The sequence below is a fragment of the Amia ocellicauda genome, chromosome 20 (assembly GCF_036373705.1).
Source record: "Amia ocellicauda isolate fAmiCal2 chromosome 20, fAmiCal2.hap1, whole genome shotgun sequence".
Classification (NCBI taxonomy): domain Eukaryota; kingdom Metazoa; phylum Chordata; class Actinopteri; order Amiiformes; family Amiidae; genus Amia; species Amia ocellicauda.
The window spans coordinates 24,054,389-24,080,877 of NC_089869.1; the positions used below are offsets into that span (position 1 = coordinate 24,054,389).

At 41.4% G+C, this 26,489-nt stretch overlaps 2 protein-coding genes across 6 annotated transcripts in view; one reads left to right on the top strand and one right to left on the bottom strand.

Annotated features, from left to right (window-relative positions):
- stk32c (serine/threonine kinase 32C) overlaps window positions 1-19,404 on the bottom strand; it is a 58,914-nt gene extending 39,510 nt beyond the window's left edge. Inside the window, exon 1 of one of the 2 annotated variants that reach the window (XM_066693950.1) lies at window positions 19,285-19,404. Coding sequence is in view for 1 of the 2 variants with exons in the window: in XM_066693949.1 (XP_066550046.1) it covers window positions 17,514-17,595 (82 nt within the window). In the remaining variant the exon portion in view is untranslated. Of the gene's footprint in view, window positions 1-17,513; window positions 18,027-19,284 lie in introns of those variants that run through there. The other variant, XM_066693949.1, reaches the window with a different exon arrangement.
- LOC136716332 (leucine-rich repeat-containing protein 27) lies at window positions 19,150-25,963 on the top strand. 4 transcript variants are annotated; one of them, XM_066693952.1, is made up of 11 exons: window positions 19,150-19,301; window positions 19,450-19,662; window positions 20,198-20,328; window positions 20,912-20,970; window positions 21,177-21,329; window positions 22,008-22,236; window positions 22,514-22,651; window positions 23,937-24,042; window positions 24,803-24,921; window positions 25,276-25,396; window positions 25,714-25,963. In XM_066693952.1, the coding sequence occupies exons 2-11, from the start codon at window positions 19,543-19,545 to the stop codon at window positions 25,816-25,818; spliced, it is 1,281 nt and encodes a 426-aa protein (XP_066550049.1). In that variant the 5' UTR covers window positions 19,150-19,301; window positions 19,450-19,542; the 3' UTR covers window positions 25,819-25,963. The 4 variants fall into 4 exon arrangements, with proteins under 4 accessions (XP_066550049.1, XP_066550048.1, XP_066550050.1 ...); XM_066693951.1 differs by having other exon boundaries at window positions 19,150-19,297; XM_066693953.1 differs by lacking the exons at window positions 19,150-19,301; window positions 22,514-22,651 and having other exon boundaries at window positions 19,437-19,662.
- The last annotated feature ends 526 nt before the right edge of the window (window positions 25,964-26,489 follow it).

Genomic DNA, 26,489 nt, shown 5'->3' on the forward strand with positions numbered 1-26,489 from the left:
TCATGTAAAAATAGGCAGACACAAATAAACTAAAGGAATGGGATCTAATGTATATGGGATATATATGGGAATGGGATCTAATTATTCACTGTACAAAGATATCAATTTTCTAATTCCTAGGCTTGATAGCTGGTGTTAATGCCATTTCGTCCCGTTTCTTCCCGTACAGATTCTAAACAATAGGAGAAGTATAGTCAGAAATGCACATAACAGTTAGTTCTGGGTGTACAGCAAACTGCCCGCACAAAATAAATATGGGAAATTGTGATACAGGTCACCGAGCATTTCAGTTTGGCTAAACCACGTCCTGTCGCTTTGAGATGTACTGCTCCCAGCGCTTTTGAATTAGGACAACAGCGGGGGGTTTCTCAAATTAGACTGATTTAAGATTCCGGCAAAGTATACATTTTTCAGAAACGGCGTGGCCAAAAAGCACAAGTAAGTCAGGGAATGAAATCAAACACCCAGACGTCTGTACCTAAAATCTGTTGTTTTGTGTTATCATCGTTTTTTTCTATTTTCTTTTGCATTTTGTTGCCTATAGACTTTACCTTTATACATGATTTCAATGACAGCCTATACGGTTTCCCCTCGTGGAGTGTATAAAGAATGGGGCTGAAGTTGTTATCAGATCTTGTTCAATGTACGTATATGTCTGTATTTCTGTTGCTCCATGAAAAGGTGAACATCCATGTTAAAATATAAACCCAAGTCCCAATAATAATCCTCCTTTATCTAAAAAGATTACAGCTGATCAGGGCCTGTGAAGCCAGCCACTAGAGATTTAACTAATTACATCTAACTTTCACAAAATTAATTATTACAAACTAAAGATTTTAAGAGAGCCACATTTGTCTGGAGCTGGATCTCAGCTGCAGTACATTCCCTCTCTATAAACTGGAGGAAAGCTCTGTTAGTGTCCTAATACCGGTATACTTACGAGATCACTTACTGGAAAGCTATGCATGTGAGTAAGATTTATTATTCATCTACCGAGAAACATTGCTTTAAAACCCTAGGAGGAAACACAGCATCAACAGAAGTTGTGCAAATAGTTTGCTCTCGTGAGACTGACGGCATCGCTAATGTAAGACACTTGTCTGTTCTTCTTTTTCTCCTGATCACGGAGGCTGTCGTGAAAATAATGTTTCATGTAATATTAAAAGTCCCTTCTTTCAACAGTCGCAAAAAGAAAGCATTTACAGTTCACCGCTTAGCAATCTTATTTTTATGACACTGTGTGTTAGATACAGGAGAGCAAGTTTTCAATTTATTGCAATTTTTACTCAGTTTTATAGTCCAAGTATTTTATTAATATAACCTTATGTCGGCTAATGCAGCGTTAGCAAAGGTACTATACAATGGGGTAGAATGTCGTTTAAGGAATTAGTCTGCTCAAAACATAATTACTTATTTAGAATTCCACCCCCTTTGAATTCATGCCACGCATGTAAATCCACTGAATCGCATTTTGCTTTTGTCTTTGAAATTATTTTGATCTTGCATGCTCAAAGGGCGCAGCAGGCGGGAGCAAACAGCAGTGATGTGAAAGCACTTTCATTATGAAAGACAAAAGAATTTGCCTCAATATAACTGATCGGGCCAATGGATTGGACAGCGTACAGTCGAGCTGGCTTGTGGGGGCGGACGTCATATACACCCAAGTGTAAGCGGCTGTCCACTTGCATGCTAACCCAGCAAACAAAAGAAAAACGCTTTAAGGATTGTGTTTGTGTGTGTGTGTGTGTGTGTGTGTGTGTGTACTATTGTACAACTGAAGCAATCTCCCTGCCTTCTTTTGCTAAGTCACACAAAAATCAGGACAGTGTTAACAAATCAATCACATTGACACAATGGCTGAATGCTTGCCTTCAAAATGTAAATGAAGTGGGAAATAACATTTTAAATTGATGTGGTGTGCCTCCATCTTCATATTTTTCCATATGTGTAAAGCCTGTTTTTTTGTTTGTTTGATAACCCTACTCTGTGTACGGTTTACAACCCAGTGCCTCGGAGACAGCGGAGGATGAAATCAACTATTCAGGATCCAAATGTGAAATTTCACATGGCCGCCTCATGCTCGAATATCACGCAAGAGTCATCGCTCAGAAAGCCGTCCACCTGTTCCCAACTCTGAGGATCTGAGCTGCATCACTAACCCAATATCCTCTCATGTTCGTGTCACAGTTCGGCTCTCTAATACGATTCTCTCTCCTTCAGACGGTTCATTTCCCACAATAAATAAAACCTTTTTTCTCTGGGCAGGTGAACAGTTTCTAGGAAGTGGAGAATTCCAGATTTAACAAGTTATGTCAATAGGGCTTTTATTTTTATTTTGTGTAGGATGGCTGAACATACTGTTTACTTGCAGGATCATTAGTATTGTTAGTAGTAGTAGTAGTAGTAGTAGTAGTAGTTGTAGCGTTATGTTGGGTGTATTTTGATAACAGCATTTTAGCTCTGAGCTGAAGCACTGATCTAAAGAAGACCTCTCTCCCCCCCAAAGTTATAAGATTTCCTTAACTCATCAGCTTGGAACTGGTTTGCATCAAAGTGACAGTTTTGGGGAGGATGGCACCGAGAAGAGGCCAAATAGTTTGGAATCCTGCTGTGAAATGTCTGGAGAAAAGGGCCTGTACGTAATAAAAAACTCTTTGAAGTGGACGAGAGCCGAAATCCAGACACAGAGCTACGAACCCGGGCCAACCGGCATTTCCAAAAGATGGCATGGATTGACATCAGTCATAAATCAAGCCCCCCTCCAGTAGGACACTGGGGGCTGAAACCGAAATCCAATCTCACAAACTCAAGAACCAATCACCTATTGATCTGACAGACTATAAAGAACAGCGCACGGTCTCTCTCTCTCTCTCTCTCTCTCTCACCTGAACCAGTAACTCGCTGCCACAGCTCAACCTGTAGCTCTGTTGCCCGAACCAGAACCAGAAACCAACCAAGTCTTTGCCGGCAACAGAAGAGTTAAACTGGGAGAAGGAGATTGAGCCGTACGAAGAATTCTTTTAAAGGACTTTATTAAATAAAGAACTTTACAGACTGCGCTGCCCGCCTGTGCCCACCTGATCAGTGGAGTTTTACAGCTGGACAATTGACTAAGTCGACTGAATACGAAAGTGTCAGTCATTTAAATAGCTATTTGAGTCTTAAGAAACTTGACCCTTGGAACGAACAGGGCCCTGCTTTCCTCAAAGACTTTGTCTTCAAGTAACTATGGTGGAAACCCGGCTTACAAAGAAGATTTTGTGCACAACCTTGGAGCCTTCAAACCAGTGGAAAATCTGTTTGGAAAAGACACTTCATTCGCGAAACCCCAACTTCCAGGTGCATCGACTGAGTGGAAGTTCTTGGACAAAGCCGAACCGGACGGCCTTTGTTCCAAACCACACGGACCTCGTGCCGTGTGCTGTTATCTGAGCCCGAAGCCAGAGAGGCCTCTCTGCGACGAAGTTCAGATAAGTTTAACAGTTTGGAGTTCATGATTCATGACATTTGAGAAATCAATTAGAAATGTTAATCTGTGATTCATAACTCTAGAATGTGTAATATCATTTAGTTTTCTTAAATATAAATGTGTGTTGCATTAAACTGTTTTGTTGAAAATTTTATAAATAAAATCTGTCAACACCGAGAAATATCTTCTCATTCCTGTTTAACTGTTTAGTCTGAAATTGACACAAGTTAATAGACATTAGATTATAGGTGGCCCTGCCTATCCTTAATCATTGAATAATAATCAGTTAAGGGAAATTGTGCTAACAAGTAATGATGGGATCTTTCTCGGCACCTAAACGTGAATGAGACTCATATATATATAACGAGAAGTTACCTGACATAAATACTAACCTGCGTAGTTATTTAATGTCTGACTAACAATACTAATGAGAGACTCACCTTCGTCTTACTAACCGGTATTGTAGTCAATGTGTTTATAACCTTTTTTGTTTATCGATTTGTGTCATCTTATGCGATCCCATGGTCTTTGATTTGGTCACGGAAGTGATTTGTCTTTGATTTGTTGATCTAGAGTTGAATTTTAATTAGTTTTTCCCTTTTGTATAATTAGTGCAGTGCTACATTTAGTCTTTGTTTTTGAATAAATTTGACAATTTATATCTTTGGAATTGGTGTCTGCGTCCAATTATTACAGAAATTGAGTTCTACAAGATTCCAGGATTCGTGATAAGGTGATACTATAAATTCACTTCTTTAATTGAAATTTATAAGTGTACCTTACGCTACATAGTAGTAGTAGAAAGCAGAAGCCAGCACGCACAGGCAGACTGACAAACATACACATGGAGTAGAGATGTAGTAGTACAATAGTGGTTATACAGTATGGGCGACAGATGAGGCTGTAGTGTGAGCCCAGTTCACCTAGAGTGTCACTTACCCTTGCGCTGACCCTGCATGCAAAGGGTTAATCATTAAACAAATACCACAAATGCTTAATTGGCAATTAAAAATATAATAAGCTCAGAATTGTTACTTTAGGATTTTATTCTGTACAATTAGGTTTAATCACAACACGACTCAACAATTGCTCACTCAAAAACGAATTGTTAAAAAAAGCAAAGAAATGGAAAACCTTGTCGGTTTCAGTAAGCAGCGAAGAAATACCGCTGGGCTGTGAGTACATCTGGAGTGCAAACTTGTATACCAAACACTTCCATAATGAGGAGTTTCCTACTTAGTCTGAAAGCCAGTGGTCACGGTCAATTAGCTTTAGAGAAGGAGAGTTCAAAGACTGCCACTGCGGGCCTCCGGTGTGGTGACTGCAGTCAAAATAAGCAAAGCCTGGGAGCCATGCCGAGACTTCAGGTCAGGACCCTGCGCCGACCGAGGGGCCGAGGTGGGCAGACAGCTCATGTCACATTAATTGGGCTTGTACTAATAAGGACACATTTAAACAGTAAAGACGGTAAACAGTCAACGGTAATCTAATTTATTCACACTCTCGGTGAAGTGTGACTAGATGTTGTTTTAGCAGCAAAGGCAGCCTTTTTACACAAATTAAAAACAACCACCAGGTTATGTGACTTCATGCGACTGCTTTTTGTAGACTCATTTTCTGTGTACTTTATGGGCAGTAGTGTGCAGTAGTGGTTAGGGCTCTGGAGTGGAGGGTTGTGGGTTCAATCCCAGGTGGGGGCACTGCTGTTGTACCCTTGAGCAAGGTACTTTACCTAGAGTGCTCCAGTAAATGCCCAGCTGTTTAAATGGGTAAAATGTAAAAATAATGTGATATACTGTAACAATTGTAAGTCACCCTGGATAAGGGTGTCTGCTAAGAATATGAGTAATTTATTGACTGAGATCTGGAGATTAAGATGGCCAGTCAAAGACTTTGGATTTTGTGCTCTGTTAACCATTCAGTCAAAGACTTGTGTGTCAGCTATGGATTCTGCCGTAGAGTCCATTTGCATCTAAGCTCGGTAAGCGAAACAGATCAGCCCCCATATTTCACATTATACAGACGTGCTCAAATTTGTTGGTACCCCTCCACAAAAAATGAAGAATGCACAATTTCCTCTGAAATAACTTGAAGTACCACCATTGTTTATTCCATATTTAATAGAAATCAGACTTTGCTTTTGATTTTGTTTTTCAACATAATATTGTAAATAATAAAACAAATGAAAATGGCATGGACAAAAATGATGGGACCCTCAACCCAATATTTTGTTGCACAACCTTTAGAGGCAATCACTGCAATCGAACGTTTTCTGTAGCTCTCAATGAGTCTTCTGCACTTGTTAACAGGTAGTTTGGCCCACTCTTCCTGAGCAAACTGCTGCAGCTGTCTCAGGTTTGATGGGTGCCTTCTCCAGACCGCAAGTTTCAGGTCTTTCCATAGATGTTCGATAGGATTCAGATCAGGACTCATAGAAGGCCACTTCAGGACAGTCCAATGTTTTGTTCTCATCCATTCTTGGGTGCTGTTAGCTGTGTGTTTTGGGTCATTATCCTGTTGGAGGACCTATGACCTGCGACTGAGACAGAGCTTTCTGATACTGGGCAGGACATTTCGCTCCAGAATGCCTTAATAGTCTTGACATTTCATTGTGCCCTGCACAGATTCAAGGCACCCTGTGCCAGGCGCAGCAAAGCAGCCCAAAACATAACCGCGCCTCCTCCATGCTTCACTGTAGGTATGGTGTTATTTTCTTTGAAAGCTTCATTTTTTCATCTGCAAACATAGAGCTGATGTGACTTGCCAAAAAGCCAGTTTTGACTCATCTGTCCAAAGGACATTCTCCCAGAAGGATTTATGGCTTGTCAATATGCATTTTAGCAAATTCCAGTCTGGCTTTCTTTAAAAAAAAAACAGTCCTCCTGGGTCTTCTTCCATGGAGGCCACTTTCACTCAGAAAGCAACAGATGGTGCGATCAGAAACGGACGTACCTTCACCTTGGAGTTCAGCTTGTATCTCTTTGGCAGTTATCCTTGGTTCTTTTTCTGCCATTCGCACTGTCCTTCTGTTCAATCTGGGGTCGATGTTCCTCTTGCAGCCGTGCCCAGGGAGGCTGGCTACAGTTCCATGGACCTTGAACTTCTTAATAATATTTGCAACTATTGTCACAGGAACATCAAGCTGCTTGGAGATGGTCTTGTAGCTTTACCTTTACCATGCTTGTCTGTGATTTTCTTTTTGATCTCCTCAGACAGTTTTCTCCTTTGCTTTCTCTGGTCCATGTTCAGTGTGATGCACACAGTGATACCAAACGGCACAGTGACTACTGTCCTCCATTGAAATAGGCTGAATGACTGAGTACAAGATTGGAGACATGTGTGATACTAATTAAAGCAACTAATTACTTTGGAATATCACTATAATCCAATTATTTATTATCTTTTCTAAGGGGTACCAACAAATGTGTCCAGGCCATTTTAGAATATCTTTGTAGAGTGAGCAATAATTAATCTCTTTTCACAGCTTATTTGCTTTATTCTATGACACACCAAAGGCATGCAAGTATACATGATGCAATAGCTTTTAATTTCATCACTTTTCAGGAGGAATGAAGCATTATTTCAATGAGCTGTAAGGGTACCAACAAATTTGAGCACGTCTGTATATGACGTTCTTCTTGACATTTCATTTTTTTAACCTACATCTCCTAAAAGTTTCAACCACAAAACACGGCCCTGATTGACCTGACAGAAATTCAGATGCTTTTCCAGCCCTCCCTCTTATGCACGCAGATCGGTGGCATATCTGGCACACACAAAGACAGTGAAGCTCATGTCAAGAAGAATGTCATCTCCACTGTGCAGCACGGAGGGGGCTGTGGGGACAGTTCATTAAAAGGCTTTTGAATCAGCTCACATACTGGCTCAGTTAACCGAGCCTCTCTCTCCTGCCCTTCAGCACAAAGGTTCGTTTGAATGGGACCTTCTGTTAAACAAAAATTACGCAGCTGTTTACCGCTGACGGTGGCGAGCTCAAGGTAAGTCTCAGAAACCTCGACTGAGCGGAGAGAGCCCACGAGAGCGCTGTGTAACCATGGAAATTTGCCTCTTGCTAAACGCCCAACACATCACTGCCGCCGCTCAAGGTTTGTGCATTATCTTCGCTGACATCACTCATTTACAGTGATTCATACTGACCGTGTGAACATTAGCATATCATTTATTCATACAGTTTTCACTTATTAATAATGTATATGGGTATCTTATGGCCATATACTAAATTATCTATATTTCTAACTGTCGTGACCGAGATATGCACACAATAAAGTTGCACACCCCCAAGGATGTAACACAAGTTCCCAGAGTAAATAACCTTTGATTGAAGGGTAATCTATAGCCTACATTTGCTCAGTATTGGGTTCAAGCTTCAAAGTAATTCTTGTCAAAAGAATGCACTATTATTATTCCCTCTCTCTGGTCACCTCATATTGGCACCTCAGATATATCTAGAGGAGTGAAGCTGACTTTGCTGAACATTAATACTGTACTTAAATCTCGAGATTTATTTACATTTGCTCATCGAAAACGGTTAGGACTATTTTATTCTCCGACAACACCTCCACATGCAATTCAGAAACAGAGAGCTATGCTGATAAAGTGGTTTACTGGGACCAGCAGCAGTATCACTGTGAAAACCCTACACTGAGCTGTGGGAAGGCATTACATCGTGCATTTTGTTTAGTCAGAGGTGAAGAGCACGTTGTAGGCTGAATAAAGTATCTCAACAGCAAGTCTCCCACATAGCAAATTATAAAAACAATGATAATGTATGTTTCTAGCAAAAAACATTAGTATGGAAATTAATGGAGGATGCTTTACAAATTAACACAAGAGCATATTAATATTACATCATATCGATGTGCCAAATATGATTCTTCAGACGCTCATAGAGACGCGTGTCTAAGCAAACAACAGAGGCAGGGATGTTGGGAAAGGATGTGATATTTATTATATACAGTGTGCCGGCAAGTCAAATCTAAATTAAAAAAAATCTGAATAAAAGCATCTAAACACATGGCCAACAGTTACAAGTATGCATCTTTCTACCTCACTCTATTGTTCATCCTCCCATCCTCCCATCCTCTCATCCAGCTGGCCTATCAGGGTAGTCCTGCAGGTCAGGTGCTTCTAAGCAGAATCATCCCCCAGGGGCTTCTGGGAAATGCAGTGCCCTTGAAAGCGGCCATTTTGTGCCCCGCCCGACACAGCACCACAATGTATTGTCATTTTCAAAACTACATGGGCAGCATATTTGTCTCAGTTTCATTTGTCATATGTAAACAGGTATGCTTTCGCAAATAGGTGTAAAAACTATATATAGCTCTAATTACATGTATTTTGTTCATTTTTTGTGGAAAGTATTACAGCTGAAAATGTGTGTTCTTTTTACATTCACCATAATGATGGAAAAAGTTTGTCCCTGCAAAAGTAATGAATACCATACACTATAAATAAACGTAATAGACATAGAGCATTTTCATTCGGCTAATATGTCTAATTAATAGGGAATTATTTCATGTTCTGAGGGTTACGAGCTAAATAAGTTTTTTCCACTTCTTTGGTAAATGGATGTCTGTGAACCGGCAGAGCCTGTTGTGTAACTCACCCCAAGCTGTCTTTCTTAAAGGCCAACCATTACGTGCATCAACTCTCCAAAATAATAAATTGCCCATCTTTTTTTGCTAATTTTTCAAATCAGTGGGTAGAGGCAAATCTAACAGGGCATTTCTCTTAGAGATCAATCAACTCATAGCTACCACACTGTACAGATGGGGGAACATTTTGTTTTTGTGCTGGCGGGAGAAATTAAGATAAAAAAATATTAGTAAAGAAGGGAACATCCAGAATTCCACCCAGTAGTAACAGAAATGCGGTAATGGCGTATTTCTTAAGACGGGAAGAAAGTTAATATGATATCAGAAAGAATTTTAAAACAGGAGCAGTCCAAACCCTTGATCCTTCAGACCACAGACGAAAGTCTAATTTGGCTGGTCTCTTTGATTAAAAAACTTTTAGACTGATATATACATGTACTACTTAAATATCAGTTTAGATATGCCTATTCCTTTTTGCACCTGAATTAACTGATCATTCCAACTACAAACTGGGTCGCAATTGAGTTTTGTATTAACCTACACACTTGCACAAGCAGACAAACACACATACACACACACACACACACACACACACACACACACACACACACAAATATGCTACAAAATAATACCTCAATAACATTGTTGGTAAATGTATTCCAATATATGTTCATGATTAACCAGAAAGTTATTGACTGTACATTTCTATCACCAAGGCTATGAAACAAGAGGACCTGTTTTTTTGTTTCTACAGCAGATATTCTCGTTTCACAGAAAGTCTGTTAATGTTTGCTCCAATCACGGACTGTTTCTTCTGTAATTCACACAACATACATTTTGCATGTCATTTTTCAACAAGTTTAAATCCTGTGAATCGCCCTGCTAAAGATTAATGAGTTATCATCATTTCTAAGGAAACTGCCAAATAATTTGAACACCCAACAGGAGAACAGTACAAAGTCCAGCCTTATGGTACAAAAACAGGGTACATTTCTTAAAGAATCAGAAAATATTCAAGAGCACATATATATATTTTTATATAACTGCAGTCGCCATACAAGATAAGTCTTTACGGATATAAAAGAGCTGAGACAGGTGATTTCCAGAGAGGGAAACCGCAAATCACTAAGCTGAGGTGGAAATGCCTTTCTCCCATTCTTGACAGAATTCAATTGCTTTACATACCAATGAATCTTCCCTTGCAACTACAGGTCTAAAGCAGTGATGGACTGCAGTGGTTTTACCATTTTCTAAACTGTGGGAAACACATATGGTCAAGTGTAGTCCGGTGTACCGTGATATAAAACAAATGATGTAAGTAGACTGTAAGATTATGTTAAACTATGCAAGCTCCGAGAAATGTTGCTCGACTGCATGCTGAGTGAACATGGAGAAAATCCAATCGATTGTATTAATATTTAGATGCAAGTGCTCCGACTTGTGTTGAAAAGAAAGCACTTACATTAATTCCCCCTTTTTAACAAAAGTAATTGTTATTGTTATTATGGTGATGATGCACAACTCTGCAGTGTCCGAGCAGGGAAGACCGTTTTTTCCATAGGGCAAAATCTCTCTTATTTACTCGATGCAGCAATGCGGATACAAGAGCGTACCTCCTGCTATGTTCTCTCATAGCCGGTATAAAGTTAAGTGTTTTACTGAGCCTGCAAGGGGACAACACACAAACACCACTCTGTGTGAGTGCTAGGCTCTCTGGCAGAAGTTCAAGACCTACAAGCTGCACAGTAGAAAGACAGAGAAGGCAAATGGCTGAAGATCAGTGTTACGGTGTGTTTACAGCGTCCTACTGTAAGATTTACTCACTAGAGAAGACTGCAGCCTCTGTGAAAAGCTAGATATTGAAAGAACAGCATTTGTAGATTTCAATGTAGTTTTCATGTTGTAACTGATTTAAATACTTGCACGTGTCACTGGCCTACACTGGGGTGTAGATAAAAGTGGTAATTGAAAACATGGAAGGGTGGCATTATTTAAGAAAAGCAAGACTAATGGCTATTTTCAATTGTACTTCGGCTTATTGTTTTGTATTTACACGATGTGTGTCGGTATACATATTTCCTTTCATAGGAGCCATTCCATATTGCCCGAGTTATCTAACCGCGATAGGAAATTAACAGTGTGAAAATAATCAATGCAAATGTTGACAGTGACTTTTGCATCAGGGAGAGAGAAACATCTGAAATAACAAAAGATTTGAAACTTGTTAAACCAAAATTCAAGAAAACTCAAATCTCCTTAATGCTGCAGAATGTCTGCTGACAGTTTGAAATTAGTAAACATAATAAAGCTTTTTACTTTGCAGTTAAGTGGCGATGGCTTATTATACTTCATGCAGAAGATATACACTGCCCTAAATTGTCACACTTTCTTTATGGTGTGAATTATGAAAATGAAATCAATTGCACATTTTTAAGAGGCAAATGAATATTCACAAAGCAGTTCTTTGTGCTCCCAGATTTCTTTATTCCTGAATTCCTACAGAAAACTATAGACTTAATCTACCATTAAGTTCCTAAAATAATCTTGGCAGCTAACATCAAGAATCTTCTCGCTAAGAATAGCTGAACCACACAACGAACACAATTCTCATCTGATAAACCAGATGTTAAGAGCCAGTCAGAGATTTGAAATTGGCATTCCTTGTTACCCAGGGACTTGTTTTTTATTAAAAGCTTATCAAAATACAGTATCGGATTCTGATCTGAAGCATATAAATAAATTAATACATTCACCACCACCACTCAACTCCCTCCCACCTACAGCTACTGGTGCTTGACTCAATCATATCAAAAGCTTCTTAGATGGTATGAAGGTTACATTTTTATAGACCACACAGTGTGTATTACTGTACAAATTAAAAAACAATTATTTTATACTCATATTTGCTAAACCAATGTGCTTCTTGATACAATTATGAGAATTATAAATCCCAAGACCTTAACCTTTCTCATCATCATTATTGTTATTTTAAAAAGCCAAAACTTCAAATCAACGAACAGAAAAAGCAGAGACGGACAGTTATGGATTGTGTAGACTCCCCAGCCCGTCGGTTGTGTGTGAAACCGCACTCTGACAGCTACAATAATGACCCGCTGTGTTGACATCAATTGCCATCCCTGCATATCCTTATCTTGTCCTGCCAGCACTGTGAACATTTCACAATCTGACACTGGCCACTCAAGCAGGTAGCACTCAAAACATCTCCTCTAAATCCCCGGATAAGAATGTGCTTGTCGTTGGTGTGCATGATGTGTATTATGTAATTGCTTTCATTGTTCTTTATTGTTTTACTTAAATCATCTTTCTAGCTGTTTGTGCCACTCCTCCACATTTCCACCACAAGTTCTAAGTTTATTTCTTCTGCTCATCCAGATAGTCCTAGGATTTGTCCTGCGATGAGCTGTACTCTTTCACTTGAGGTTATAGGACGCTATACATTCAGCTTGTATGCTTTCACCATTGACATTCATCAATTCTACTAATTCAGTGCTTCCCAAATGGCCTAAAACATATTCAGCATCTTATTTTCATTCGAACAGGATGATTCAGAAGAAGTGTTATACTCTGGTTGTGAGCCACTGGTGTTCGCTATGAGACAGAGCTGTTCCAGCATCTTCTCTGGCTTGTAGGTGAGACCACTGAGAAAGTGTGAAGCTCCTGGAGATCCAGTCACCTCCTGGATAGACACTTTCTAATTCCTAGGCCATGTATAACACACAGCGGGGAGCACATGATGCAGTCCAAGGCATGTCTCTTAAGTGATAGCATTATTAAGATGCCGGGAGAAGAGCCCGAGTGCCTCAATATTCTGCACAGGCACGTTCTGACTGCCTTTAATATGAAGCTCGGTTTGTCGAATACAGCTATACAAATATTTTATGAGGCGGGATATAAATATGCACATATTAGTGGTCAAACATATGGCGCCACACGGAGAACCCTACTGAAATACTAATAAGAAAGGAAGTAACAGAAAATTGAAGTATAGATATGGAAAATAATAATAATAACCACCTCAAAAGAAAATGCATCAGGGTACGTGGTTTGCTGGCAGATTTTTCTAACCAAAGTTGTCCCCCTTGTTAGCAATCCCAGCTGCACAGACTCCAGGCATGATATCACACATCCAATGCACATATTTAATCAACCCAAGACTTTAACTTCACCACCACACTCTAACACTCCCTCACAATGGCTTTCATTGTGTTCATTCTTGAGGGTGAAAAGTTGAGTACGTTCACAGTTTTTAAGGTCACCGCTGCTTTCTCTCTGCCTCCTTCAGTTTATTTGCATAGCTACCCCTCATTCTGTATATGTCACAATCACAGATCACCATTCCTTGAGAGAGATTAAGACAATCACCGTGTTGTACTACAATACAGTAATTGTAAAACTATCCCTTCTCAGCCATTAGATGGAAAAGCGAGGGTCGGGGAAATGAGCCGATGGGTGTAAGTTACAGTCGTCTTCATTGTTCACGTTCGTTTATTTTCAGAAAACACAAACTAGCTCCATAATCCACTCTTGGATATGTCCCATTCAAAGGGATTATATGTAGTATGTTTGCAGAGAAAGTAAAGTACCCAAATCAATTAGGTATTTTTTTCATAGCATTAATCAAGCTATCTGCTAAATCAGCCATTTGGCACCACTCTAGGACATAAAACTGACAACTAGATTATATCAGTAGTCTTCCTGCCAAGTGATACTATAATATTACTGCCTAATGTATGCCATATGCTGGTTTCCTAAAAGCGGACTGATATAATTTCTGGAAGGCTAGGCAGACTGCAATTTGATCTGAACGCAATAAGGAGGACAATTCCCAAAAATATCTCTTAGAATTGATCTTACTTTCCACTCCTTGATGCAAAAATTGTGTGTGTGGTAAAGAATTAATGAAAGGCATTGTAATTGTTGTTATTGGTATTGTTATATCAGTTTTGAGAGATGTCTTTTTTCTTAATTTTGCTTTAAAACACTTCTGCTCTTTGGTTGCATTTCATTTTTATTACAAAACTGGTTCAGCAGTACCGAGCCTTCTGCCTTCAACAGAGATAAGAGGTGTGCATCTCTGCTGCCTTTCATGATGTAGTCTGACTACATTTATTTTCATAAAGTATTATACGTGTTGGATAACTGGAGACAGATCATATAATAAAGGGCAAAAATGCATATTGTAGTCCACCAGAGGAAATGTAAAATCTCTACGGAGAATACTACGTCCACTGATTAACATTCAAAGGTCAAAGGTGTGCTTGACAATTTATTAATGATATGAGAAGAGTTCACACTCTCCTGGGCCGAAGTGATCCCACGTTATTTAATATGTGGGTCTAATGCAGGTCACATGTTACCCAAGCGCCCCAGGAGAGCTGAAGGCAGGGGGCAGAAACTCAAACCGTCTGAGCGAGGCAGGAGACGGACTAATGTGGTTAGGGAAACAGCTTCATACTTCGTTTCTAAAATTATGGAGATCCACCAGACACTGTATCCTGTCTTATTTCATATTAATTAATTACCTTTGAGGTCTCTCTTCAATGCATATCGTTTTTTTCCCTCATTTTAGCGAGGCCGGCTATACGTATAGCCCCGACTGAATATATAAACAACCTTTAACACACCAAAGAAAAAACCACTCTGGAAAGTGCAGCGGATTTAATCGAAGCTCGCAAGGTTTTGTTTTGAAATTTTTGGTTTTGCTCACGATAAATCTTTATTTTTAATTGCATACAAGATAACTGCGAGTGAACTGTTGCCTACAGTCCCTGGGTAGTGTTGAACAGGGCACACCCGTCGCACAAATGTTGTGAAGCATTAGTGCTCTGCTTTCTTGACAAGATCATACACCAGCTTTCACAAGGAGCTCCTAGACGCACTAGTAATTGCTGGTGTGGTTAAATTAAAGCTCCTGCTCCTGATCAGGTTGTTTTGAACCACAAGGGGAAAGTGCTTTTGTGTAATGGCCAGCAGGGCCTGTCAGCACAGAGATAGAAGAAGGCATGTGACGTAAAAGCAGGGCATCAGTGGCCTTGGACTGAGTACACGACCAAACACTGGGCGGAAATATCCACCGAGCCACAAAGCAGAGGGCGAGCGCAGACAGCAAGACTCCCTCGGCCTGATAAACAGCATCCGTGTCGGCCTGACGCTCTTCAGTTCATACAGCACTGAAGCTCTCTGGGTGACATGTTATATCTCCACCTCATGGTTAATTACACAACACTATTGCATTTAATCTACAGGAACATTCACATTTGAAGAATGAGAATCGCAGGCAGTCACTTGAAAGCTAACAACCTGAGGAAAAAACAAACTAATGGATGTATTTCTGTATTCTAAGACACAACAACAGTTGATTATTACTACAACCTTGTAATGCCTGCTATTTTTGTAATCGTTTTAAGATAGGGTACTGCCACTGGGATGCTGTGTCCTTTTGTCCATATTAGGGCTTCAATAGGACTGCTCTCAGTTTGGGGAAATTGCATCCAGATGTGTCAGTGACCCATAAAATCTGACATTCCTGGATCTTCAGCAGCAGACACTGAGAGGACTGTGAGTTTTCTTGTTTTTAAGAAATCACACTGCAGTGCAAAGAGATCTGTCCATTTTGCGCTCTATGTGTTGCCCTCCAGGAAGGAACAGCACTACAAATACACTAGGAAAACAACACAACAGCAGGTCGGATGTAATTTAAGCAAACGCAACGAGGTTGACCGAAGAAGTCACAGGGACCACAGGGACCAATTCCAGGGACTATTTCCAAGGACCACAGAGTACAATCATGTTTTAAAAACAGACGTTTACATTTGTTTAATACGGTGCACTAAAATGTGGCAAAGGAACCATAACACATCTAAAGTGGGTCAGGTTTTTCCAGTATTAGCTGGGTACACCATCAATGGCTGGATTAGATCCTGCAAACTGGAATCTATAATTCCTGGGTGGGTTGACCTACTTTGGAAAGATTTTAGAGTTTATCCATATCGGTCCAAAACCTGTGGCAGTTCAAAATGGGCTACCTTTGTTTAGTAAAACACATATACATATTTATTAACTGACATCCACTAATTCTCATGCAGTAACGATAAACAGGGCATCAGTAATAAAATGATATATTGTTCTCATACATAGTCATGCTTTATTAATGTATAATTCTGCACTAATTGATTTGTTTATCCTCTGCAAGCCCCATAACTAATGTTTTTAAAATAATCCGAAAGGCTATTGTAAAGCACATTTTGTTTTCTATATGTGCAGCTTTATACCTTTTTCAATAGTAAGGAAAGTTTCACCATGTAAGGTCACATTAACTACATTTAGTGATAACTATATCTCTAATTTCTAAGAGGACAGTTGGTTCTTTTATCGGGCAAGCAGAGAAACAAGACTAAAAATGAAACGTACTTTTGGAATCTTGGACAGTAAAGAAAGGAATGAATGGGTGAGAAGAAAATATAGAAAATAGAAAAAAAGGAATGAATTTGTAAGGGATAGACACACTGCAGCAGACATCTGTCCACGATACACGTGTTGTGAGTGAAGTCAGAAGTCTCAGTACAAAGACAATGCTCCACTCCCCACTGACAGCCTGATCTAGTGCTAGCATTCATATTTTGAAGCACAATTTGTTTCTGCTCTATCGCAACCAGTGCATGTGTGTCATGAGAAACCTATAAATGTGCTGTTTTAAAACCCCAGGCATTTGGTTAAAGCTTTTGTCTCCACTGTGACTTTTTGTGTGGATAGCAAGTAAACATTTAACTACTGCTCCCCTTCAGCCTAGGCAATTTACTACTCATTAGGTTCGCATTTACGGCAATTAATATGTATTTTTTAGACACTGGTGTTCCGATTGTCAACATAGATCATATTTAATGGGTTTAGTTTTGTTTAAACTGTGAGCAGTGCTGAGGAATCATAGTTACAATGACCACTAATGGTCATTGCATCCATTTACTGTATTTTACAGAAAAGATAAGGTTCTTAATTATTTACCAAGGTTGTGTTACATGGTTATGTAATAATGTTTCTATTCGAAAGTTGATGGAGTTCCTCATATTGAGAAACTGTGACAGACTTACTCTTCGTTGAATATAAAGATGAGCATGTATTTTATTTTTTAATTGATTCAAAGTATACCTAAAAATCAACAATGTCGGCATACATTATATAGCAGTCGTTTACAGAGTATTTCAGAAATGCTGTGCACAGCTAGAAACTGTGCAAAAGAAAGTAGAGTTGAGGATGCCGTCTCCTGTTTTTTATCCAACCACTTTCAGGCTGACACACCTTTGGAGCAAAACTGTCCGTGCGCTACTTTCTATTTCCTGCAGATGCCAAAGCAACAGAGACATGAATTGTGATGCAAACTAGCCCTAGGTGAAGGTGTAACATGTACTCACCATCTTCCTTTTCATCAAACACCGGTCTCTTGGAAGAACTGTTGGCTCCCATCCTTTTTTTCCACTTGCCCCAGTGAAACATTGATGCGGGAGCTCAGATAGCATTCCTCACTTCGTAAAGCACTAACAGGGCTGTGCAGTACACGGTTAGAAATAACATTGCTGCAACCCAACCATCACCAAAGTGTTGTCCCCATGTAGGCTACTCTGTGGTGAATGAAGACCTTACGGGTGAATAATAATAATTAAAATAATAATACAAGAAACACAAATCTGGCTAAGGTTGTGGTATGATTTCAAAGGGGTCTCTGTACAAGAGCAGAGACGCCTTTAATTTCGTATGACCCCTTGTCTCGGCTCAGATGCGCTGATGTTCACTGGTGAGCAGGGTGTTCATCCCCCCATTCAGGATCTCTTCACAGCAGCAGCCGAGCTGTGATCAGATGTGTGCTCGCCTGTGTGGACCAGCAGAGGTTTGCCATCTCTGTGTGTCAGTGCTGTATTACCTAACTGAACATTGTGCGGCTTTCAGCAGAGATAGGTGGCGCCAGATCTTGGAGGAGAAGAAGTGGGGAAATGTTAACACTTTACAGGCACATTCTGCTGGGGACTGTAGTTGTGCATTTATTTGTGAATTCATTTTAGCTGAACATGGTGGTGTATGCCGCTATTGATTTGTAAGTGCTGTCGCTTACTGACAGCGTTTTCTAATGAAATATGCGCTGTGCTGGACCCTGGCAGAGCCTCCGAGCTGCATCTCCCCCTGCGATGAAGGAGCTGTGTGGAAACATATTGTCTGTTGTTATGGAGACATTAAAATGAAAGTATTGTTGTCAAGGTTACAAGCATCTCCAGAGCCAAGACAAGACTTTTCCTGATTTCAGATACACTGCCTGTGTTCATTACACCGGGCAGATTTGCTAACAGTGAAAAGTCACTGAGCATGAATGTGCCGAGCAATGACAGTCCACGCAGAGGTAACTCATTCTTCATGCAAATGCATGTGAATCAATCAAGAAACCTTTGATCTGTGATTGTGTGTTCCCAGTGGTCTTACATATTGCGCTTGACTGTGGGGGCATTTTGTGTGCTCAGGAACGTGTCTGCTGCCATATAGGCTTTTTACATATATAGCACAGGCCGTTTAATACATCTGTTACCGTTTAAAATAAGAAATGTAATTCAAACTGACGTGCTCATCTCTGCTGGTCTGCCTCAGTTAATGCACACACCGCTTTCCACATGCATGCTCTCATTCAGGTTTACGGTTCAGACTGCGTGCTGTTTCTCATGTATTCATTTTTGCACCAAGTAAGTTACTGCCAGGAATAAAACGCTTGATGACTAGTTCAGATATATGCAGGCTAATGATGTTACGCTTAGTCATGTGTTTTGTGCCAGCCGAGATCTCGGTTACTTAATTGAGCCCTTCGATTTAACCAATCATTTCCTGAATGATAAGAAGTGTGTAACTGATAAAAAGTTGGTTCATTAAAAGAGAAGTTCCTTATACAATGTTATGCTTAAAAGCCCTGCTGTGTACGGGACCTGGTCGAGTCGGGGCAGAGACTCGTCTGTTTTGGTCCTCTCGGCGCCCCGTAGTTCTGTTTCGCGGTGCGGGGCGGTCGCCATGGAAACCAGGCCCCGCACGCCGTGGACGGACACGCTCGTAACCACAAGACACGCATCGTGCGGGAACCACAGTGCGGATGCCTTTCAAAGGCTGCAAAATAAGACGAGGAAGACGGACACGCGGAATACAGTCCCATACCTCGGGTGTTGCTGTGGGTAGGCTTTATGCTTGGTGTTTTATCCAGGTCTTGTGTACCCCGCGTCTGAAACGCACAGTTCCCGTGATGTCAGTCGGCTGTGTGCGCTTGTGTCCAGTTCCCGTGTTTACAGCGGTAACTCGCCATGCTGCGCCCTGTGTTTACAGGACAGTCTGATAACGTGCGTGCGTGATGACGTAGGCGTGGGATTGACGTGTGCGTGAGGACGTTGACGAGCCCACTTGATTGAGAAGTGTCCAATGTGGCGAGAACCTGGAGAAGACACCATGAAGGACAGCCTGCCTTCAGACACGCTAGATTTAAGCAGGAAGAGCCTCCAGTGTGTGTCAGAGGATGTTCTGAAGATGTCAAGGATAAAAGTAAGTTGTTTTTGCAAATTAACTATTGGTTCAAACCTCCTTAGTTACACAGTGTAGTGATGGAGTGCCAGTAAATTTATTCCAGGTTTACCTTCATAAATAATGGTTTTGATTGATTGATTGATTGATTCCCAGCCCTGTCCCAGAGGAGCCCCTACCCTGCTGGTGTCTGTTCCAAACGAGCTCTTAATTACTTAATTTAACCCTTAATTTAACCCATTTCCTTTAAAATATTTAAACAGTTGGGCTTTTAAGTATAACATTGTGTGAGGAACTTCTATTTTTAATGAACCGACTTGTTATCAGTTACACAATTTAAAAAGTCAAATGTCAGCAAACGATTGGTTCAATTAAGGGTTCAATTAAGTAATTAAGAGCTCGCCTGGAGCAAAGCCAGCAGGGTAGGGGCTGCTGCAGGCCCAGGCTGTAACACACAGTCATAGGATTGCTTTATTCAGCCAGACTGAGACACGGTCAGTGTGAGGCACTTCTCCTGAAGCCACGTTTTCAATGCTCTGTCTGTTCTTGTTTCAAGCATTTATACCTCAGAGGCAATGAACTGAGCTCTGTTCCCGAGCATCTTTTCAGCAGTTTATCGCATCTGGTCTGGCTGGATGTGAGGAATAACAAAATTACTCGCCTGCCGTCGGAAATCGGGCAGCACAGGTGCGTACATCTATCTATAGTCATCAATAAGTACGATATGGAGATTTAATTCAGCCTCATACTTGTGCTTGTTGATTGTTTTATACAGCAGTTCAGCTGCAGTTTTTCCTGTCAAAATAGAGACAATAACACATTGTGACCAATTATCTTGGCATTCTCTAAATCAGGGGTTTTCAAACCGGTCCTGGAGTGCCCCCTGCCCTTCTGGTTTTTGTTCCAACCTAGGTCTTAATTACTTAATTCAATGCTATATTGCTTTGTTAGGTCAATTAAGGATTCAATTAAACAATTAAGACCTCAGTTGGAACAAAAACCAGCAGGGCAGGGGGTACTGCAGGACCGGTTTGAAAACCCCTCCTCTAAAGCATCCAGATGAGCAGCCTTAATCAATGCAGATGAATATCTCTAGTTGTGTGTAATCGTGCCAGCGATGGTCACATCAGTGAGTCCATCACTGCGATAGAACAGTGTCTTGTCTGTGAGCGATCAGGCTGGTATTGTCATAATTGCATCACTGGGATATTTTTATATGTCCATTCTAAATGTCTCGTATAATACTAATGTACTTATCATTTACTTTGAGGTGTCTGAAAACATTACTGTTGGAAGGGAATCCTATTAAAGAACTGCCAGTAGAGTTGGGTGAGTTGCAAATCCATTGTTTTTATTAGAAAGATAAGTAAAAAAAATAGATTTTATTGTTAAACTTGCATTTGCTTCCATTTCAGACGTTTTTCCGTAATCTCAGATGGACGTAAACACAGTGTATTCTATGTGAGACTGTACTTTGAAATGGTTTACATAGTAACACTGGAATTAAATGCATGTTTTCCTCTGTTTGGTTTAAGGTAATGTGAACACGCTTAGGGCGCTGAGCTTGAGACACTGTCCTATTGAATTCCCTCCTCAAGACGTTGTGCATCAAGGCCTGCACTCTATCCTGAGCTTCCTGAGGAGCAAGATGGCTGACAAACCTGTCGATGTACGAGATTCTGAGCAAGGTATGGTTTCGTGTCGGGTCTGTTTATTTTCTCTCTGTTGTGCCGGTAGACTGAATCATCACAGGAACAGATCCTCCTCCTGCTCTCAGTTCAGTGGAGCGAGTACCATATCGCTGGCTTCCCGCTCGTCTGAAATATTTTTAGATGTACACAACGATCAATAATCTCAGTCTGAGCTCCCTATTAGCGCTCCCGAATGAAGAGAACCAGATCCACTTAGTCGTGTCCTCTGTATTCAGAAACCCTTGGTGGGTAAGAGACTTTTTGTGAAGGGGTGGCACAAGTGCAGCGCCACAGAGCATTGCGATGCTTTTTTGTGTCAAGTTGTCTACCTCCTTTAGTGATCAAACTTTGCAAGAGTATATTGCATTGGAATACTTCTAGAATAAAACTTCTTAGAGAAAATAATCTATTTAGTATGTGCCCAAAACCTCATATAACATAATTTCATATCCATTGAATCCCTTTGTGTAGATCAGACATTGTTTTCATTTCAGTTATGCAGTTCCCAGCTTTATTTCTGTTACAGGGTTCATTCCTGAGCTACAGGCTTAGAGTACAAAATTGAGATAAGAGATGACACTGGGTCTGTAATGTTGCTTTCGCATTTACATGTTATACTTGTAAAGCTAATCTACTGATTTAATAAAGTGTAATCGGGCTGAGTCATGTTTACAGAGGTTCCCCCGGTTGAGAAGCTGCAGCTGACAGAGCTGGCACACAGTCTCGATGTTTCTGAAGAGTGGGCGAGCGACCGGGAACGGCAGCGGTTCGAGGAGCTGAAGCAGGAGTTGCGGCGGATGGAAGAGGCCGATATCGGGGACGCCGTCTCCCACGAGACCCTGCGCCCGTCACATCCCACGGCCACGGACAGCGATGGCGGCCCCAGAAGCCGAGTCACTCCGAGGTAAATGGAGCAGGGCAGTTTCACGTGAGAGAGCAGCCGTTTCAAAAAGAAATACATGCTGTATAGGTACTGTATAGAACCAATAGTGTGTGTACGGTGGGGTAGAGTATAATGAAAGCCACAGTCTTTTTCACTTTTTTGTGTTAAGATTTTAATCTGTGTACGTTATTTTAATTTTATTTTAATAAGAATGATGCGGGCAAAAGTCACATTACGGAGGCAGGATGTTTGGCTGGGAAATAAAGAAAACTCGGACTCACATGGTATATCCTTTCAGGAAAAAGGACGCGTTTAAGGGTACGTTCCCAGAGCTCCCACCACGTGGCCTACAGGGTCGAAGGAAAAGCGAGGAGCTCAGACTGGCTGCCCTGAAGGAGCGTAAAGAAAGACAGGCCGTACTGGAGCAGAGGAGGAAGTGAGTGTGTCTGTGTATTTAGTAGGGATTGGCAATAGTTACAGTGAAATAGCACCATACAGCTCCACTTTGGCAAGGTGTGTTACAGCACTGTTCCCAAATGCCAGGTGTTCCTAGGATTTGTGTTTTGTTTTAGTTTTGGGCAAATTTGCATATCAGTTGAAGAGGCTGCGCATATTTAAGTAGATCTCCTCCTACTCAGATTACAGTCCGCTGCAAAAACCTCCATGAACAGCATTTCTGTCAGTGTCTGAACAGTTGTATTGATTCTCTGTCTGGAAGCAGTGCTGTGGTGTGGTGTGTACAGAATGTGCGTCTATACTCGACAGATACAGGCTATACATGTATAGTGTTGTTCAGGACTAGGATTAGAGCTAGCCAGCTGTTCTCCAAGTAGATTGGAAACTATAAGAAGAATAAAGGAAATGCATTTTCTTTTACTATTGTCTAAACGATATGTTAGTTGTGTTTTCCTATACATTTTTGTTAGTGTCTTCATTTCTGGCACAGCCAGTGTGTAATCTGTAATGGTGCATCATGACTTTAGATTGTGTCGCAGGTGAGGTAGTTATTTTGACCTCCTTGCAGTTTCAGAAAGCTGGGCTGTGTCGTGGCACAGGGCTCAGTGCCTTTGCCGAAGTGCCAGAAACTGAGAGATCTGTATGTTGTTTCCACAAACCAAAGCAGTAGATGGGGGGTATGTAAAAATAAAACCCATAAGTTGCTTTGAAAAGCAAGGAGCAATGTCTAGTTTAACGTTGTTCTGTTACGATCGTGGTTTAATCTCCAAAATGAACATAAAACCTAAGACAGTGTCCAATCGAGAGGAGGCCATTCACCCCATCGTGGTCGTTTGGTGTCCATTAATAACTCAGTGATCAAGGATCCTATCCAGTCTGTTTTTGAATGTTCCCAAATTGTCTCTTCAGCCTCATCGCTGGGGAGTTTGTTCAGATTGTGACGCCTCTCTGTGTGAAGAAGTGTCTCCTGTTTTCTGTCCTGAATGCCTTGAAGCCCAATTTCCATTTGTGTCCCGGGTGCGTGTGTCCCTGCTGATCTGGAAAAGCTCCTCTGGTTTGATGTGGTCGATGCCTTTCATGATTTTGAAGACTTGGACCAAGTCCCCACGTAGTCTCCTCTGTTCCAGGGTGAAAAGGTTCAGGTCCTCAGTCTCTCAGTAGGACATTCCCTGAAGTTGAAGTTTCTCCGTCTCGTAATTAGTTATCCTAATAAGCAGCCGTGTTTCCACTCAGAACGAGCCTCAGTTTGCGTCTCTTCCTTTCAGGGATCAAGAGCTGCTGAGAGATTGGAGGGCACAGACGAAATCGATGCAAGAGAAAAGAGAGCGGGAACACAAACAGGGGAGAGAGGGCCCCGGAAGAAGAGACGAGGTCAATATTCATATATATCTCTCTGTCTTCTGTTAAAGACTGTTAAAAGACTGAACATTTGATCTTTGTATAAGTATATGTGCGTCTATCTTTTTTCCTATTTAGGCACCAGAGTTTGATTCTTTTCAAACACCAGGTGGTGCTGTAACACAAGTCTGTGGCAGGCAATCCGATTAGTAATTAAACACTCTCCGTGCTAAATCAATTAGAATTGGTATGGGGGAACTGAGCTATGGGTAAGAACACAGTAATTTGCTAAGCTACACATCATTCTAATTACACACCTAGCACTGTAACTGGTTTACAAATGCCTCTCTTACCAAACGCTATTACTTTATCTCATTGTTTTTCATGAACTTTGTCAGATTTGTGCTTACGTGCAACAAAATGAAAAGACGTGTGTCGGTGCTGTGCAATCACACTGTTCCTTCTAGAACAGAGTGTTCGATTGTCTTCATTCCATTCCGAATATTCACATTGCAATTATTGATCGTCTTTCACAATTCACTCGTCTCAGGTTTTCAGCGTTATTCATCCCAACGTGCCTCAGTGAGGGAGACATGAGAACACATTGCCACTTTTAAATCTCTTTTCAGAACGACCCGTGTGTGAGCTTCCCCTCTTGCCTTGTCATTTATTTGGGGGGGTTTGTTTTGTTGCATCGGCCTGTGAAGTGATTTGACGCTCTTGTTTTAAAGGCTCTATAACATCAAGTTTTATCATCATTTGTATAGATAATTGTCTGAGGTTCCCTCTCCAGGTGGTGAAAAGTGCACCCTATGCAACGCATCCGGAGCTTCACGGACGCATGCATCTGAACATCCAGGGGCCGGGGGCGAGCACACAGAATCGCAGGACAGAGAGATCTTCACAGGAGAGGTGACTGTCAGAGTAATAAACCCTTTTGAAATGGTCTGTATATGAGTCTTTACAGATCAGAGCCCCGGGTTTTCCCTCTGAGGACAGGGAAGAGAGCTGTGGATTAGTGTGTACTGCAGCATACCTGTGCTCAGGCACATACATGCATTGGAACGCTTCAGCATTTGTTAATATGTCGTATTCTACAGTAAATGCATATAAAAACAAAAACCTGACATGATTATTGTATGTTTTTGTGACCCCTGGTGGATATATTTGAACAGCTGCCTTCTCCTGACCCTGTAATTGAAACTGGCTCTATAGAGCCAAGAATAAACCTGCTTCCCATTATGACGAGTCTGGGTTGTGTGTCAGGGCCGCTGGAGAGCTGGAGCAGCGAGTCCGCGCACACGTCCAGGCGGTGCAAGAGCGCCGGAGAGCACCGCGGGGCTCAGCGCAGGAGGAGCAGGCTGCGGCGTGGCAAGACATGGAGGCCGTGAGTTTAATCTGGCAGTGTGGAGCAATCCTGTGCTAGTGTGTCATTGTGAGTCTGTTTTAAATGAGGCAGTGAATGGTTCTTCGAAAAACAACGTGCGTGTAAATGTTACTTCTCATCGAGTGTCATTTGTATCAATTAAAGCAGTGCAAAGATTATCAATGAGAGGGCCACGTTTTGTGTTTCAGCAGAGCCGTAATTGAGGGGTCAGAGTGTTTACTAGACTGTCTGACCGTCTGTCACAATAACACACTGTTAAATTAGTGTATAATCTCTCAAAACACCGCACCCGTGACCTGCTTCCTCTCCCAATGCAGGCGCGGCAGCTCCGGTGTGAAGCGGCTCAGCGGACGCTGGAAAGCGATGCTCCTCTGCAGCGTTGCTTCACCGGCTTCACCGGAGAGACGGCGGCGCCAGACTGAGAGCGGGCCTCCTGGCGTGTGTCCGACGCCGACTGCGCGAGGCGTCGTTCCTGAGAGAGGCGTGGATGGGCAATGATGACAGAGGAGGATGTCTCTACTGCTCAGTTCTGCTCTTTACACTAATAAAGAACAAAGTGTTGCCAAACATGTGTTGCTGGATTTCATGCCCCCCCTTTTACTGGCCTGATTGAGGTGACGTCACACAAGGGGTCTGCAGAATGGTCACATGGTCTATAACCTCTCATCACGTTTCAGCATCTTGTCACTCCAAATGACAATGAAACACCAGCGCATGTAAGACACATTATTAGTGTTATTATCGGTGTCCATATGTGGTGGGATGGCAGAATAAACACCAAGAGACCGTTTTATTGTAGTGAGGGAGGTGGGTCTTGTTCCTCTTTTATTCATAATGCTATTAGTGCCGCTTACCTGGGAGCGGTGGCTGCTGGGTGTTGTGGTTCTCTGGGACAGTTCTATAGGGGGAACACAAACCAGGAAGGGTCACTAAAGCCAAAGATCCTGCATTTAAAAAGATCTTTAATATTCACCCCAAAGAAAATGTGACAACAGAGCTTTAATAATGTAGGTAGGGATTCATTGGTGCGACTCTATACAAATCTCAATCGGCGCATCTGTTTAATAAAGGCGCAGATCAGTCCGAGTTGAGT